Raw genomic sequence first — 14,604 nt, 5'->3', positions numbered from 1 at the left:
TGACAATTGTAAAACAAATCTGCCAAACTTTCATTCACAGCTTCATTGCAAAGCCACTGCAGATACAGCAAAGTGCCAAACTCAGAGGTGTGCGTGTGAACGCACATGTGGGAATAGGGAGCACCACATTTTCTTCCTCCCAAGGCAGCCTGGCAGCCTGGGGGGCAGGAAAGCAAAGAATGGATGCTCTTGACCCTGTCAGCACACCTCAGTGTTGCAGGATTTTTTTTTCCCAACCGATAACTTGAGCCTGAAATCACCTCTGCAAGCAAACCACACAAGCCTTCACTAACGATGCTCCTCATGATGCTTGGAGAAGGCTGCTGGAGGTCTCAGACCATCATTCTGCAGCCCATCTCACTCTTCCCATGAAGAAGAACACACCGGGACATTGATTAGTTTGGCCAGCCAGGCTGCTGTACTGCACCATTAGAGGCAAATACCGGAGCTGATGCAGCTCGATTTTACTGGTGCTCTTTGCAGCTGGTTTGCTGCACCCAGAAACCACAGAAGGCTGAAATGAAACTATATGCACCATATCTGCAGGTTGCGTGTGCCCTGATACCCTTGTGTTTATGTTCATGCTCATTATTATACACGGAAGGAGAGTGTGCAGAAAACATTGGTCCCTGGGGGACAGCATGCCGTAGTGATTTTCAAGCTGGTTGCTTTGCAAGTAAAAGCCAGAGTGCTAGCAGGTAATGCCTGCAAAGTTTGATGCTTTGATTTCTGCTGCGTGGATCAATATTAACAGTAATATTGTATTTCCAGGGCATAGTCAACTGACAGAACTATTGATTATTTGGTATGTAGCAGTGCATTGATACTTGATAGCAAACTGGGACACTGAAACAATAAATGTGCAGTTGTTAACAAGCAACACAGGGCATTGAGTTTCACTGACACAACTGGGATATTGCTTCCTTTGTCTAAAATGGAACATCTTTAACATGTCAAAAATATAATTTACTTAGCTGACTTACTGAAATACCTGGGGAAAATACCTTCTTCACTGAAACCTGCAGATTAAGGTCATGTTTCCAAATATGTGCCAAATTCAATCAATAATTTCATCCCCACTGTGACAAAACACTTGAGGTATTCTTGAAGGGAAAATGTTTTGTTTGATATGTTTAAACATGTATTATATCAGATCACTTTGTGCACGAACAGATTTCTGTGAAAGAAAAGATAATGAAACATTACACTTTGGTTGTAGTAGTCAAGCCTAAGTTATTTTTTTCACCTACATTTTTGATTCAATGTGAAAAAGTAGATATAGGGATATATATATATTTAGATAGGGTGAACTTGAATTAAACTTTCTTTATTAAACAAAGGGTTTACTTATATTTGAAAGACATAATGCTATATCCTTCCATGAGCTGTTTTATTATATATAAGTCTACAATTGTCTCCTATGGACACATTTGACTATCAACCACCAAACCATTAAAAGGAAATTACATAGAACACCAATCTTACGGCTGGAACTTATTGAAAAAGGAACCTCCCTATGGTGAGGGAGAAAGAAATACTTTCTGTGAAGAAAAAGAAGAGGTGGCATTCGCTGCTGCAGAAAAGAACACCTCAATGACTTAATACTCTTTTCATCTGAGCTTGGAGAGGCAGGGGAGGTGACTAGTAAATATGCAGGAAATGCACCTATGCTATACATAGCCTTTTTCTGGGATAATATAGCCTTTTCTCTGCTATCAGCGTGTTGAACCCTGTAGGCTTAGCTGCCTTAGCAATCATCTAAGATTTGGAGAGGACAGGACTAAGGGAGGCTGAATCAGTCTCTGATGGTGGTTCCCCTCTCCCACTGCTGATTAAATAGAGCTTAGGATGATGGAGGCCAGTTGCTCAGTTGGGCCTGAGCCTCTTCAGCCACTAGTAAATTAAATGTGCCCAGAAATATTCCCAGGCATTGAGGCCAACTGGCACAGAACGGTTTGCATCTCTGCTTGAAACCATGTCTTAACTTCCCTAACTCAGCAGCTAAATGCAAACAGCTCACTGGGATGAACCCTGATCCATGCTTAGGAATGATTTAGGAGCTTGCTAGTTGTCATGGACCAAAAGTGTGCCAAGGACTGGTCTAGTAGTCACACTCCTGTGAACATTCCCAGACACAGCTTAACTTGCTTAAGACAGATGCAGCCTAAGACATTGGTATGACTATGTCCTTCTTCCTCTTTTCCTGCCGAAAGTCATCTCTTTCCAGCCAGGAGAAGGGGATTGTATGGCTCTAGATTTGGTTATAAGAATAATCTTTTGCTGGTTCATGAAATCACTCTTACTCAATGAGAAACTGGAGATTACTGCCGTCTGCAATCTAAGAATAATTGCAAGGAACCAGATATGTGTTTAAAATGACAAAGATGCTATACGTGGGCAGCTTAACTTCATAAACAAACCACTGTCCTCTTTTTCCCGTCCCACACCACTGTCATCTGCCTTATACTACATCTTCAGCCTTTGCAACTTTAAATTGCATACCCCCCAAAAAGCATCCCACCTCAAGTAGTTGCCATAGGTTCTAACCATGCTACATTAGAGGACCATAAGATGTCCCATAGGAACTTCTGTGCTGAGCTGCCCAAGGCAAAGCAAGTCTGTTTTCATGGGTCCCTCTGAGCTACAAGAAGCTGAACGCAAGCTCTTTACTTTTGAGAAGCATTGACTATATCAGGGCAGGGACCATCTGGCAGAAGGCACAGCAGGATTAACGCAATCCCACACCCAGAGGGAAGATCTTGATATGGTGTCACCCAAGTCCAGGCACCCTCCTACACACCACAGGGACCCAAGCACTTGAAGGCAGCGGAGGGAGGCAGAGGAAACATTTCATACCTACACCCTCTTCACCACACACACCACAAAGCCTTCTCATTGGAAAGGTTTCAAAGCTGCCATCAGAAGCTCTTACTCTCAGATGGGAGCTGTTCAGAGGAACCCATCCCTTTGAATAGTTTTGCTCGTGACGCTTGCAACGCTTATCTGTGGGTATCATCTGTGCAGCAACCGACTCGTGGTTTGCAGATGGAGCTTGGGAGGGAGCACCTTATCGTAGTGAGCTGGCTATATTTCGGCAATGGCATTTTCTTGGTGAACAGACAGCACCATCCACCCTTTGTAGTGCTTGCTTTTCCCAAAGAAAAGATGGTGGAAGCTTGTGTCAGGCAGCTGGTGCCTCCTCCCAGCTCCTGTTTGGACACCTCTGTGGCCCTAGCAGCTACAGCTAAAGGCACTGTGTGGGCTCATGGCTTCAATGTTTCACGGCGGCTCCCTGATTCAGGAAGCTATAATGCCAGGGGGATGGCGGATGACTTCATGCCAGCAGAATCTTAATACCTTACGATCCTATGATCTAGCGCAAAAGGCAGGAGGAGTGGGAAGCCCAGCAGGCACCTGATTGAAGAGGCTGGGGGAGATAAGAGGAGACAGTGTCCTGCTGTGCGTTTCCTCCACCTCCATAACCTTCTCATTTTCAAAGAGTTTCCATCGGGCTGTGGCAGCTATTGTTCTCCAGACCTGGTGCATCAGCATCCCCATTACACTGACAGCAGTTTGGGATTCACACACCGCCACCCCTTCTCCTTCTTCATGTCAGGAAAATGAGCAGCTCGTTTGGCTTCGAGAGGAAGCAAAATGTCTACAAGTCGGATACCCCCCGTGCTAACCGTGTACAGGGTTATGCTACATAATCCATAACCAGCATGGGCTGCCTGGGCATGTGCTTATGCTCAGATAGACCCAAATGCATTTACATCGGAATTCACAAACCTGTGTCCATCCTTCCTTCCTTCCAAAAGTGGCCACAGCAGCCAGATCAAACTTTGGCACAACCATTACCGATGTGCAGAGTCAGCAATGAATGAGCATTCCTTTATGCCCAATTATTGAGAAAGTTGAAGATTCGTATTGGCCATTAAGATAAAAAGAACTCTAATTTAAAGCTACAGCAAGGTTTAAGGAGTAATCCTTGCACAGGCAGGTAGGCATGATCAATGTAAATGTTGTTCTTGTTTCTGCTTGGCTCCATAAAAAGAGAAATACTGTCAGGGCTGTGCATTTTTTAAAACCTGCATTTTTTTCCTAAAAAGGGTTGAAATAAGTTTAAGCATTACTGTTATTATCTCAAAAATGTCAGAGGCATTTCCATGTGAATGTTTCCCTTCACAGTCAGATATCCATATTCACCATGTGCGTACCTTCAATTTGGGGACTGCAGCTCCCCTGTGGTCAAAGGACTCAGGGTCCATTTTGTGTAGATCTTTCTGCCAAAATGGGGTTATTAGTGATAGGAAATACTGCAAAGTCAACCACAGCCTTGATAGAAACAGGAAGGTAGGGGAATATTAGGGAGAAACTGTAAGCTGTAATATCCAACTGTAGCTGGCAAACCCGAGCATATTTGGATTGCCTGTACCAGTATTTCACTTCCCTGTTTTCAAATGATTGTCCTGGCCCTAGTGATTAACCACCTGAATATACCGAAGAAGGATATTCAGAGGAAGGATCTCATGATAAAAAGGCTATTCCTGGCCCTCTTTCCATCACATCATAATCTGTCCACTAATATGGCTTGAGATCTCAGCTGATCAAAAGGTCATAAGATGCTACCGCTAAGTATCACTCTGTCTCTGTTCAGCCGAAGGCATTTTTACTCCATGCAGCAGGCAGAGGAATGCAATAGCAAAGTCTTCAAACCTGTTTGTATAATAGATGAAGTCTTTGCTATATGGCATTTATCTTCCTTCAGGGAGTGACACCTGATAAATAAATCTCCAGTTCCCAGTGAATTTAAATAAAACAAAGGCAAATCATATCCCTTCACACTGTAAATATATAACTGCAGGGAACGTAAGAGTTCCCACTCTCCCACCATTTCCTTTGCTACAAAAGCTATAAAGCGCTGACCACCCTCAAATTCTGCCAAAATCAAGGGAGCCCAAATCTCTGAGTACGTTACAAAGAGCATGGTGTTAACATAGGAAGGACTAAAAGATACATTACTCATTTAGACTAATGAAATCGTAAAAAATACTTCTTTTTTTTTCTTTAAATTACCAAAAAGCAAAACCCAAAGAAAGGGGGCTTATTAGCATATCAATAGGAATAATGCGGTGCAAATGGGGAGAAAGCTAGTAAATAGGGTGATGTGTTTCCCAGTGAACAACACTAGGGTTGCCAGTTTTCGAACATCTTGGTATGAATAAAATACCGAACTACATCCTACCCAACACCACCACATTGGCCAGTTGGTCACTGCTGTGCTGCGGTGTGCCGGCGGCAGTGGGTCCATCAGTCCTGCACTGCGCCCATCCTTGGATTCCAGCCATCACCTCCAGGACTGACCACAGCCGTTTCTCTGGCCATCCTGCATCCAAGAGGTTCAACATGGGCAAACCCACAGATTGCTGCCCAAAACAGCAGGGAGAGAGGGTACCACTGCCAACAACCACCTGCCTCCTGAAGTCCTCGTTTAGCAGGTCTGCAGAGCTAGTTTCTGCGAGCATTACCATTGGAAAAAGCACTGGTTTGTGTCTTCCGCACACCTGAAGAGTTGTCACAAGCAAATTATACCCCTCAGCATTTCACAGACTACCTGCCTGCTCCCTGGCTTTCCAGATGCAGAGCTCTACACCAGGACCAAAAGACAGTTTCTTTAACTGCAACTGGCAGTCATTTTGCTCCTCTCCATGCTTTCAAAGCTGAGAGCCATCAAAGATTAGAAGAAAAAATCATGACTATTTTTCCCTAAGAAGCAGCACTGGTAATAGGCTTCAGGAAAAATCCTCCTAAATGCAAGTGATAAGCGTAGACTGTGTGAAGGCTGACAGGTCTGATTATAATTATCACTGTGAGGGGACCAGCACTAACCTCCCTTCTGGAAGGCAATGACAACTCCTGTAAGGGAACATGCAAGTGAATTATCATAGACAAAATCATTGCAAGTGGAATTGTCTTTCACTGAGAAACTAAATAAGGCTCTGATTTGGCGGGGGGGGAACCAAAACCTTGAGCACTTGTTAAAGTTCATCCCAATAGAAAATGGCACTCAATCATATGCTTAAGTTTCGCTGACTTCAGGATGATGGGAGTAAAAGAATAAAGTGGGACACAGGAAGCATGGAATGGAGCCATGCATGTAAGAGGTGTTTGGAAATAAAGGATATCTTCTGAAACCACACTTAAAGAACATGCTCTGCAACATAACATGAAGAGAGAGTCCCAGAGAGCATGTTGATCCACACTGAGCTAAATATTCAAAACTAAGACAAAATTCAGGCAACCTTGTACCAACCTTTCCCCCTTCCTCACATACTAGCAAGGAGGAAAGCCAAACAGAACCAACACAGAGCCCTTCGAATTGTATCTATACACCAAGTTCCTCAAACTGCATCTATACATTGACTGAAATACCACATTAGCTTTCCAGCAGGGTTTTGTGGTAGATATGGTAGGTAGTATTCCTTCAAGATCATCCTGCCCTAACATTCTTTGTGCTTTATCTGACAGCATTACATTTTTCTTAGGCTGCAGGTTGTTTTGGCATTTCTCATTCTATTTCCATTGTAAACTAGGAGATAGAGAAACTTGGGCAATCTGGAATAAGAGTAGTAGTACAGTAGCTGTTTCTTTCTGAACATAGGGAAATAGATATTATCTTCTTAATAGTGGGCTATAACTGCAGAGGAGATGAAGAGAAGAGCCTCAGAGTCAAAGGCAGTTCTAGGAGTTTCATTCTCATTATATCTCAATGGAGTGAAGCAAATAAATTGCGCAAGGAGACATATGGAAGCTCACTACGCAAATGGCCTATTTAAGGCTCTTACTTCCTAATTAGGTCCTGGTGTCAGGAGGTTGGTAACAATTATTCACACATAGATCATTTGGATACAATACAAACTGTTCTAAAACCCAAACCATCATAATGGCATGCATTAAAAAAAAGTCCTATTTAGCTTAATCTTTTTAGACTCTTCCGCTTAGCGCTTGGAATATCAGTTTCTGTGCTACGCGCATCCTAAATTTTATGTCTAACACAGCAATAATGGGTTTGGAAGGGGAAAAGGAAGAAACAAAAACCTCCACAGCTGTAACCCCTTGTTCTTACCTTGTTCACAGATTTCGTCACTGGACTCTGCACAGGGAACCCACACTCTCTTCCCAAATTCTTCATCTGACTCTGTGGCGTTTCCCAGAGCAAAGAGAAAAGAGAAAACCTTGATTGTGGGAATGACCGTGCAGAAAATGGTCGTAAGCATCCAAAGTTTTGCTCTGCCCTTCTCCATTTCCTTATAGCTTTCCACATACGTGCCACAACCTGCCAGCCAGGGCCCTCTGAGCACCCAGTGCTGGGGTTCACCCTTGGCCCTGCTCAGTTTTGGAAGGTCCCCCAGGCTTCTCTTTAACCCACACAGATACGTAGGTTTCTCCTCCCAAGTAGCCCTGGTAAGCATATTGGCATCACGGGACCATCACGGCTTTCCCCGGCAGCCGCAGGGCATGCAATGATCCGTGATGGCAGGGAGTGGTGTCACGGATTCCTATGACAACCCACATCGGAAAGGCTTGGGAAGAGCAAGAAGGTGTCACAAGATGCCAACCCTCCCGCTTTGTTTAAGAGTTAAAGTAGCAAGCTGAAGCCAAGGATTACCACATTGCAAAACCATTTAAAACAGGGTAAATGCTTGTGATTCAACATCGAGACTACAGCAAACCTGCTCTTCCCAGTACTTCTGGTACAAAAACGAGATCTTCCTCTCCCCTTCTTCCCCTCCTGCCTCCTCTCCCCTCTTTGTCCACCTCTCCAGCCCTTCACACAAAGGTGAAATATTTCACATTTTCACCTGTGGTGATGCAGATCAGAGAGTGTTTGCTTTGCTTTGCTTTTCACTGATTTTGCCCAAGGCATCCTTTTAAGCGGCAGCCTGTGCAAAGATAATAGGTGGCACGATTCTCTTTAACTGGAATCAGCAACAAATCAGCCATCTGCCACTCCAGGGGTCTGAGATTAACCCAGCCACTGGACCGTGACTGCAAAGCATTTGCACATTTAGATTACAGAAATGTGAGGTTACCGGTCCAAAAAAATAAAAGACTGGGAGTGGGGAAGGTGTGGGGAGAAGGGGCGGAAGATAGCCTTGGCAGAGTCCTCCAGATTAACCCTTCCAGACACAAGTCATCTCATAACAACTTCAAGCAGAAAACGTTTCTCATTACAAAGTGTTAAAAGCATGAAGGATTTGAAAGCAGCAACTTGAGGTTCATCAGACATCATGTTTCAGGGAAATACATCCAAAGACATCTCTTTGATACAGGGAGAAATAAAGACAAAGACATTCAGCTGCCTTGTCAATGCTTTGCAATGCTCCTTGGGAAGTATGACCAAGCTGCCCAGATGGCTTACTTGGACCACTTGGAAAATACAAGAGCAACGTTTTTGTCCCAAGATGAACAAGGTCCATTACACGAGCTCCCTTATTCCAGAGCATTGTCAAGATATTGAGGAAATGAAAGAGGTCTCCATTCTGAAATATCAAGGTTTAGGAAGATCTCTTCATTTGCTGTGTTCTGTTTACCTTCCTGAATAACAAACACCACATTGCTACTTTGCACACAGGGATGCTGTTGGTCCACATTAATATTTGTCTGTATCTTCGGGATCCTCTCTACAATCTGTTTGGAATTGTTATTTGGTAACTGAAGTATTAGGAGGTTTACATCAGCAGTAAACACAAGCTGGCTCCACATCTAAAAGTGTGAGCCATGCTCTGCGCAGGTGCACGGTGGGTTAGGACAGCCGCCAGGGTCTCCTCTACTCACTTTGATGTGGGCTTTAATCCCCACTCCTGGCATTTGCTTTTGTAGGTTGGAATCCCATGGTCAGGGATCTCAGGTTAAAAAGAGGAGGTTGTGCAGGAGAAAGAGGTGCAGCTGCAGCCAAAAGTATCAGCAACGACTTCTGGGAAATTCAGGCAAGGGCAGTATGGTATGTGCCGTTGGTGAGGAAGGTAGCTTAAATACACAACTCATCTCATTAATCCAAAGAGGCAAATGAAAAGCAAACAGCAAGCACATATGTGCATACAAAACCATGAATTTTTATGCATGTACTTTATTCACAAAGAACAGGTAGGATCAAGTGGAAGGTACAATGGCACACCAATTACTCCAAGTTACTTGACCAACCCTCTTGTTGACATTTGCCATGGTTTCTTCACCCTCTCCAAGGTTTCCTGGGCCAAGCACTACATATCTCTCACTTGCAGCAAAGGAAAAAGAGCAAGAAGAGACAACAGCATCTCCTCTGTGCAAGCCCAAGTTGAGCTGTGGTAACTACATGGTTCAAGGCACAGCTGAGAGCTGAAGAAGAGCAAGGGATTAGTTGCTGCAGACATCCTACTCCATACAAAACCTGCTAACGACACCTCAGAAATGAGTGCACCTTCTAATAGCATTAATTTGGGACCGAGCTTTCGATCCTCCAGAGAGGAAAGACCATCAATCTGAGAGGAGCTGTGAGAAGAAAAGAGTAAGGAGAGGAGGCTGGATAACACTTTTAAGTCTCCCTAAATTCCCCACTATTTATCACAGTATTTCCAAAAGGCATTGCTTGGCCAGAATTAGGTGCTCCAAAACCAGGTCTATGTGTCTGAAACCAAAGATGACATTTGAAGTGGTTTGGATATATACTAGGGCATGATTTTCAGGTGAGAGAGGTCACAGGGATCATCCCATTCCTGGGACTACAAACTGGGCCAAGCTAACAACCCAACAACCCACAAGCTTCTGAGATGCAGCAAGCTAATGAGCCTCTGCCCATACTTTAGAAAGGTCTCCTTGAACTTGACCTGCTGGCTGTGCAAGTGCTAAAACTGCTGTTAAAGCAGGATCTGGACCCATTTTCAAACCCAAAGGCAGGAGTTTTCTCTTTCTCCAGTCTCCGGTTTCTGTAAAGCCAACCTAAAACTTCAGATCCAAACGCCAGAACGATCCAGAGAGGAGCATGTATGTGGTGGTGGGAAAATCTTTGTGTTCAGCTTCAACTATTGAACTACTACAAGAATGCTTGTGCTAGTAATAATTTCAAAAAGGTTTAAAAAAAATCAGAGCCCCATTAAAAAAAAAAAAAAGTTATTTAATGTACTTTTTCCTAGCCTGTGAATGGAAGGAAGAGGGGAACACCACAGGACAAAACCTTTCCTTTCAGACAAAAATCACAGCAAAACTCCAGCCCATCCCTTGCAAATTAATCAACCTTATGAATTGCTGTTGAAGTTTCAGCCCTATCTGATTTTTTTTGTTTGTTTTATCCAGGCAGGCTTTGCAGGAAGGGGCTTTTGCAACCGAAGCACCGACACTGCATTAACCAGGCGCTCAGCTGAGCCGTGGAGCCGCCTGGAAGTTGCCTCATCTCCCAGCAAATGAGAAGCAGAGGGGAACACCGATGCAGGCGACGTTGCACCTTGCAGAGATTCGCATGTCCTACAAGTAACCTTGCATCAGGATACAGAGCCATGAGAGCAGCCTTATGGGTACGGAGAGAGGAGGAGGAGGACAGTGAGGAGGAGGGGAAGGAGTGGCAACAGGAAAACAATCAGAAAACTCCTTGGGAATCAAGTCTTCTCTTCCTCCCTAGGAAAACATTAAAAAAAAAAAAAAATCCCTCCCCGATACGGAGATGGCAGGAGGGGCTGAGCACACTTGCCCCTTCTCTGCTTATAATCCTTTCCAGCGAGCATCGTAACAGACACACATGGGCTCGAGACTGACTACAAGCAGAGCAATTCTGCCAGGCGCTTGCCACACTGCACCAGCCCTGGGGTGCAAGGTGCTGTCCCCCTTCTGCCCCCTCCCTCTCTAGCCCAAGTCCCCGGCAAGGGTCCCCTCTCTTTCCCAGAACCCCTAAGTATCCCTGGGAATGGATGGAGGAGAAAAGGGTCACATTTAAAAGGCGATGGGGAAGCAGGGAGGAAGGAGAACACCCCTGAGCCTGGCCGGCGGCCCTGCGGCCGCAGCCATTCTCATTCCCGGCACGTTTCGCTGCTCTCCAGTGCAGCCCAGCTTCGAAATATTAGTGCGGCGCAGAGTGCCATTTTCGAGTCGCTGCAGCTCCTTCTTGGCACCGGTTCAGCTTTTTGTCTTGCCTTCTCCTCTGAGCGCCCAGCGGAGGGAGAAGGAAAGAAAGGAAGAAAATAAAGCCCTGCCGTTTCACCGCCGGGGCCGTCAGCTTCCCCACAGCACCCCCCGCCTTGCCTGCGGCACCCCGCACCCTCCCAGCCCACTCCCAACCAAACCACTCGGCAAACATAAATCTCTTCCCACCTCCACAGCAGCCAGTTCACAGCCTCCTTCCCCCCCCCCCGCCCCTTTTCATCACTCTCTCCTTTGTACTCCTCTAAATTTTTCCAGCCAAGCGTTACAACCTTCCACCCCCCCTTTCTCTTCCATCCCCAGCCCTCCCACCTCCTCCCCTCACATCGGCAAAAAAAAATCGTGCCATGGTTGCCAATGCACTGGCATCTCCTCGGAACGGAGAGCCACTGCACCCACAACGTGCCTGGCAGGTCCAATCCAGCTCACAGCTGCCCAAGCGCAGGCGAACTGCAGTGCTCACGGGCGCACACGCGTGTGCACACACACATGTCACGGGACAGGACATGCTCTTTTTGCATGCCTCGGCATTGCTGTAAATACAAACTTCCTGCAAGCTTGCGTTTGGCAACTGAATTTCTCCTCCTGCTTGTGGGGCCAGGAGAAAAACAGAGGCGCAATAATGAGGGAGGGAGGGTGTATTTTTTTAAGCAACCCAAACATGGCACTGAGCGCTTCCACCAACTACTTCTCAGCCTGCTGTGCTGGCAACCAGCTGCTGGTTCCAGCCTAGCATCAGCTTTGATTTGTTTTTCTCTCCTCTTAAATGCCCTCCTCCCAAATATGTATTCCCTTATTTTTTTCTTTTTAGTTTTTTTCTTCCCTTTTTCCCTCTTAGCTCGTCCATAGAGGGACTCAGTCCTACTCCCACCCACAAATCGAAAGCAGCACGTGTGGAAGGAGCACCAAGGGGAGAGAAACGTGATGTGACACTCAAAGCACCGAGAAGGGGGGAAAAAACCCCATATGTACACACAACATATGTATGCTCTTCTCTGAGGAAGAAGGAGAGAGTGAGAGATGCCCTAAAAGCAGGCAACATGACCCTTGTGCATGCCAAGATGTGTGAGACCCAGCCCCCTCCACGAAGGAGGGAGGAGACAGGTTTGGTTGGGAGGTAGAGAAAGGTTGAGGCAAAATGCATGTTCTCCATGGAAAGGACCCGAGAGAGCCAACTTTCAGCCAGCAATGTGACTCCAATTACACCAGAGTCTGAAACACTGACATATGCATGACGGAGATAAAGTGGTGTAAAATGCACCTTGTCTGGTGCCTGGAGGAGAGAGATTTAGAGAAAAAAAGAAAAATAATAATGCTGATGCTGGGGTTGGCTTGGGAGAGACACGGAGGGAGGAAAGAAGATGTGCCGAGGATTTTAGCATGGTGGCATGAGTGCATTAAGCTGCAAGCCAGGCTGGAGACTCAGAGCAGGGTATGGCCCTGTAAGCAGCCGCTGGTGTCCAAAGGGGTTTTTTATGAGCCTGGTTCGACTGCTTTGTCCACTGAGACACATCGGGACTCCTTGGAAGCCACGGGAGTTACAGGGTGGTGAAACAGATGGGCACTCGCTGTGTCTCAGGCCCAGTGCCTCCGTTCCCTGCAGCAACGATTCCCTCAGGAGGCCCAGTAAAAGTGCCAGGAAAATGCTGGTTCTCGCTGAACACGCTCTGGCCACCCCAGGGAACAGCAGAGCAACCGGCTTGAAAGTAGGGTCACAGAGACAGAACGGGAGACAGACAGACAGACAGCATGCTCGGGGTGGTACAGACAAAACAGCAGTGTCCTGAGCAGCTGCCTAATATGTATCTTGGCAAAATCTCGCCTGGCTGTGGATGAAGCAGAAATCGCAGGCTGGAATCATAAACCCGTCAGTCGGTCCGACTTTTGCTTCCCTGGCCTGCACGTATAACGCGGGAGGAAAGCAGAGGGCTGGATGACACCCTCTAGCTGCCAGGAGCCACATGGAGGAGCTGGTCCTTCGGCCACCGCCAGCTGCTGCGTGCGGAGCAGCTGATGGGCAGGCGCTGAAGTGGACTTAAGCAGATGCCCTGCTGCGACTGCACTCATTAAGGGACGTGTGAGTTTGCATACTTAAACCGAGCCTTGGGCCTGTCCTTTTAGGAGCATCTCCGCCACTGGGGTGTTTCCCCTGCGCAAGGTCTACAATGGGGCTTCCTCCAGGCCAGCAGGCTGGGGCTGGCTGGGTTGGAGGGAGCAATATCGAGGTAGGGCCACCAAATCCCTTCTTCTGAGCTGTGGCTTCACTGTCCCAGGCCTTTTGCATAAAGATGTCATCCAACATTGGCAATGGTTCCTCCCAACGTCTGCTTCCAAAGTCAGCCGGTGTCCATCCGAACCCTCTCTCCCAGAGGGTTTACATGTCTCTTTGCTATTCCTTAGGCTTAGGGTGAGTTTATTCCCTTCCGTCGAGCCTTTAGTACCAAGTGCTGGCATTTGGCAAGGCAGACTGAGTCCCTCGCGTGTGTCCGTGGCAAAGCAGACCCCGAAACCTCAGCTGGAGGCTCCTGCAGAGAAGCATCCCTGCCTGGAGGTATCATCGAAGTGACTCCCAGATAAAGGCATTTTTGGATCCTTTGAGTTGAAAGGCGCTATAAATAAAAGATATTACGGACTAACAAGTTCTCAGTTGCAAACTGGAGTGGGAAAGAATATTTTAGCATCCTCTTTCTAAGCACATTAACTCTTGGCAGACATGATTGTTCAGGTCTTCAGAGCTGAAAACTTCACACAGTACGCAGCACGTTGAGTCCACACACTCCATCTCCAGTTTCAACAGCTCTAAAATCCACACTGCCCCTACGCTATATCCCCTCAGTGCAGTGAGCATCCTAATTTTGTGTCATTTTGGGGGTTACGACAGTAAATATCGCGGTGATCTTTCCCAGGAAAAACTCAGCCTTCACTGCTGTATGCTCACAATAGATGGTGCCTAAAGATTTTTATCAACCGGCTTCTGGTGCTTCCCTTCCCAGGGTGAGCAAGCACTTTGTATCAATCTGGCTTGCTTTAGTGCAGTGACCCAGTGCTGTGCTCCGCTGCTGAAAGTTCAGGTCCCAGCTGCGGGGCTAAACTCTTGCTGACACTGTGCTGATTTCTCTGTCTCTGTCACCCACGCTGCCAGGGAGCAGGGGGGATGTGGTTTTTTTCCAGGCTAGAAAAAGAAAGAAAACAATCGTACAAAACGTGGAGAAGATGCGGCAAAGGAGAAGGGGGAGGAAAGCGATCCCGAAATGTGCAGTGAGCTTGAGGAGAGGAAACCCTTTGGGCAGCACGGGGCACTTCACCACGTTCTTCTTTTTCTTCATTGAGGAGAAAGTCTTGCTCAAGAGGCAATTAAAATGTTATGGGCAAGGAAAAGCTTTTAGGATGCCTCGAAGAACTTGTGTGCGTGCGAAAGTGCACGGGGAGAGATGC

General features: G+C 46.5%; 1 protein-coding gene across 3 annotated transcripts in view; it reads right to left on the bottom strand.

Moving 5' to 3' along the window:
- SETBP1 (SET binding protein 1) overlaps positions 1-14,604 on the bottom strand; it is a 265,135-nt gene that overhangs the window by 139,099 nt on the left and 111,432 nt on the right. For 2 of the 3 annotated variants that reach the window (XM_052777332.1, XM_052777334.1), the window contains one exon: positions 7,127-7,198. The exons of the other annotated variant lie outside the window; for it this stretch is intronic. In XM_052777332.1, coding sequence (XP_052633292.1) covers positions 7,127-7,198 — 72 coding nt within the window. The remainder of the gene's footprint in view (positions 1-7,126; positions 7,199-14,604) is intronic. 3 annotated transcript variants of the gene reach the window in all.

This window comes from Harpia harpyja, chromosome Z (genome assembly GCF_026419915.1).
Source record: "Harpia harpyja isolate bHarHar1 chromosome Z, bHarHar1 primary haplotype, whole genome shotgun sequence".
In the NCBI taxonomy this organism is placed as follows: Eukaryota; Metazoa; Chordata; class Aves; order Accipitriformes; family Accipitridae; genus Harpia; species Harpia harpyja.
Note: the sequence above shows the minus strand (reverse complement) of the source record. Positions and strands in the feature narration are given on the sequence as shown.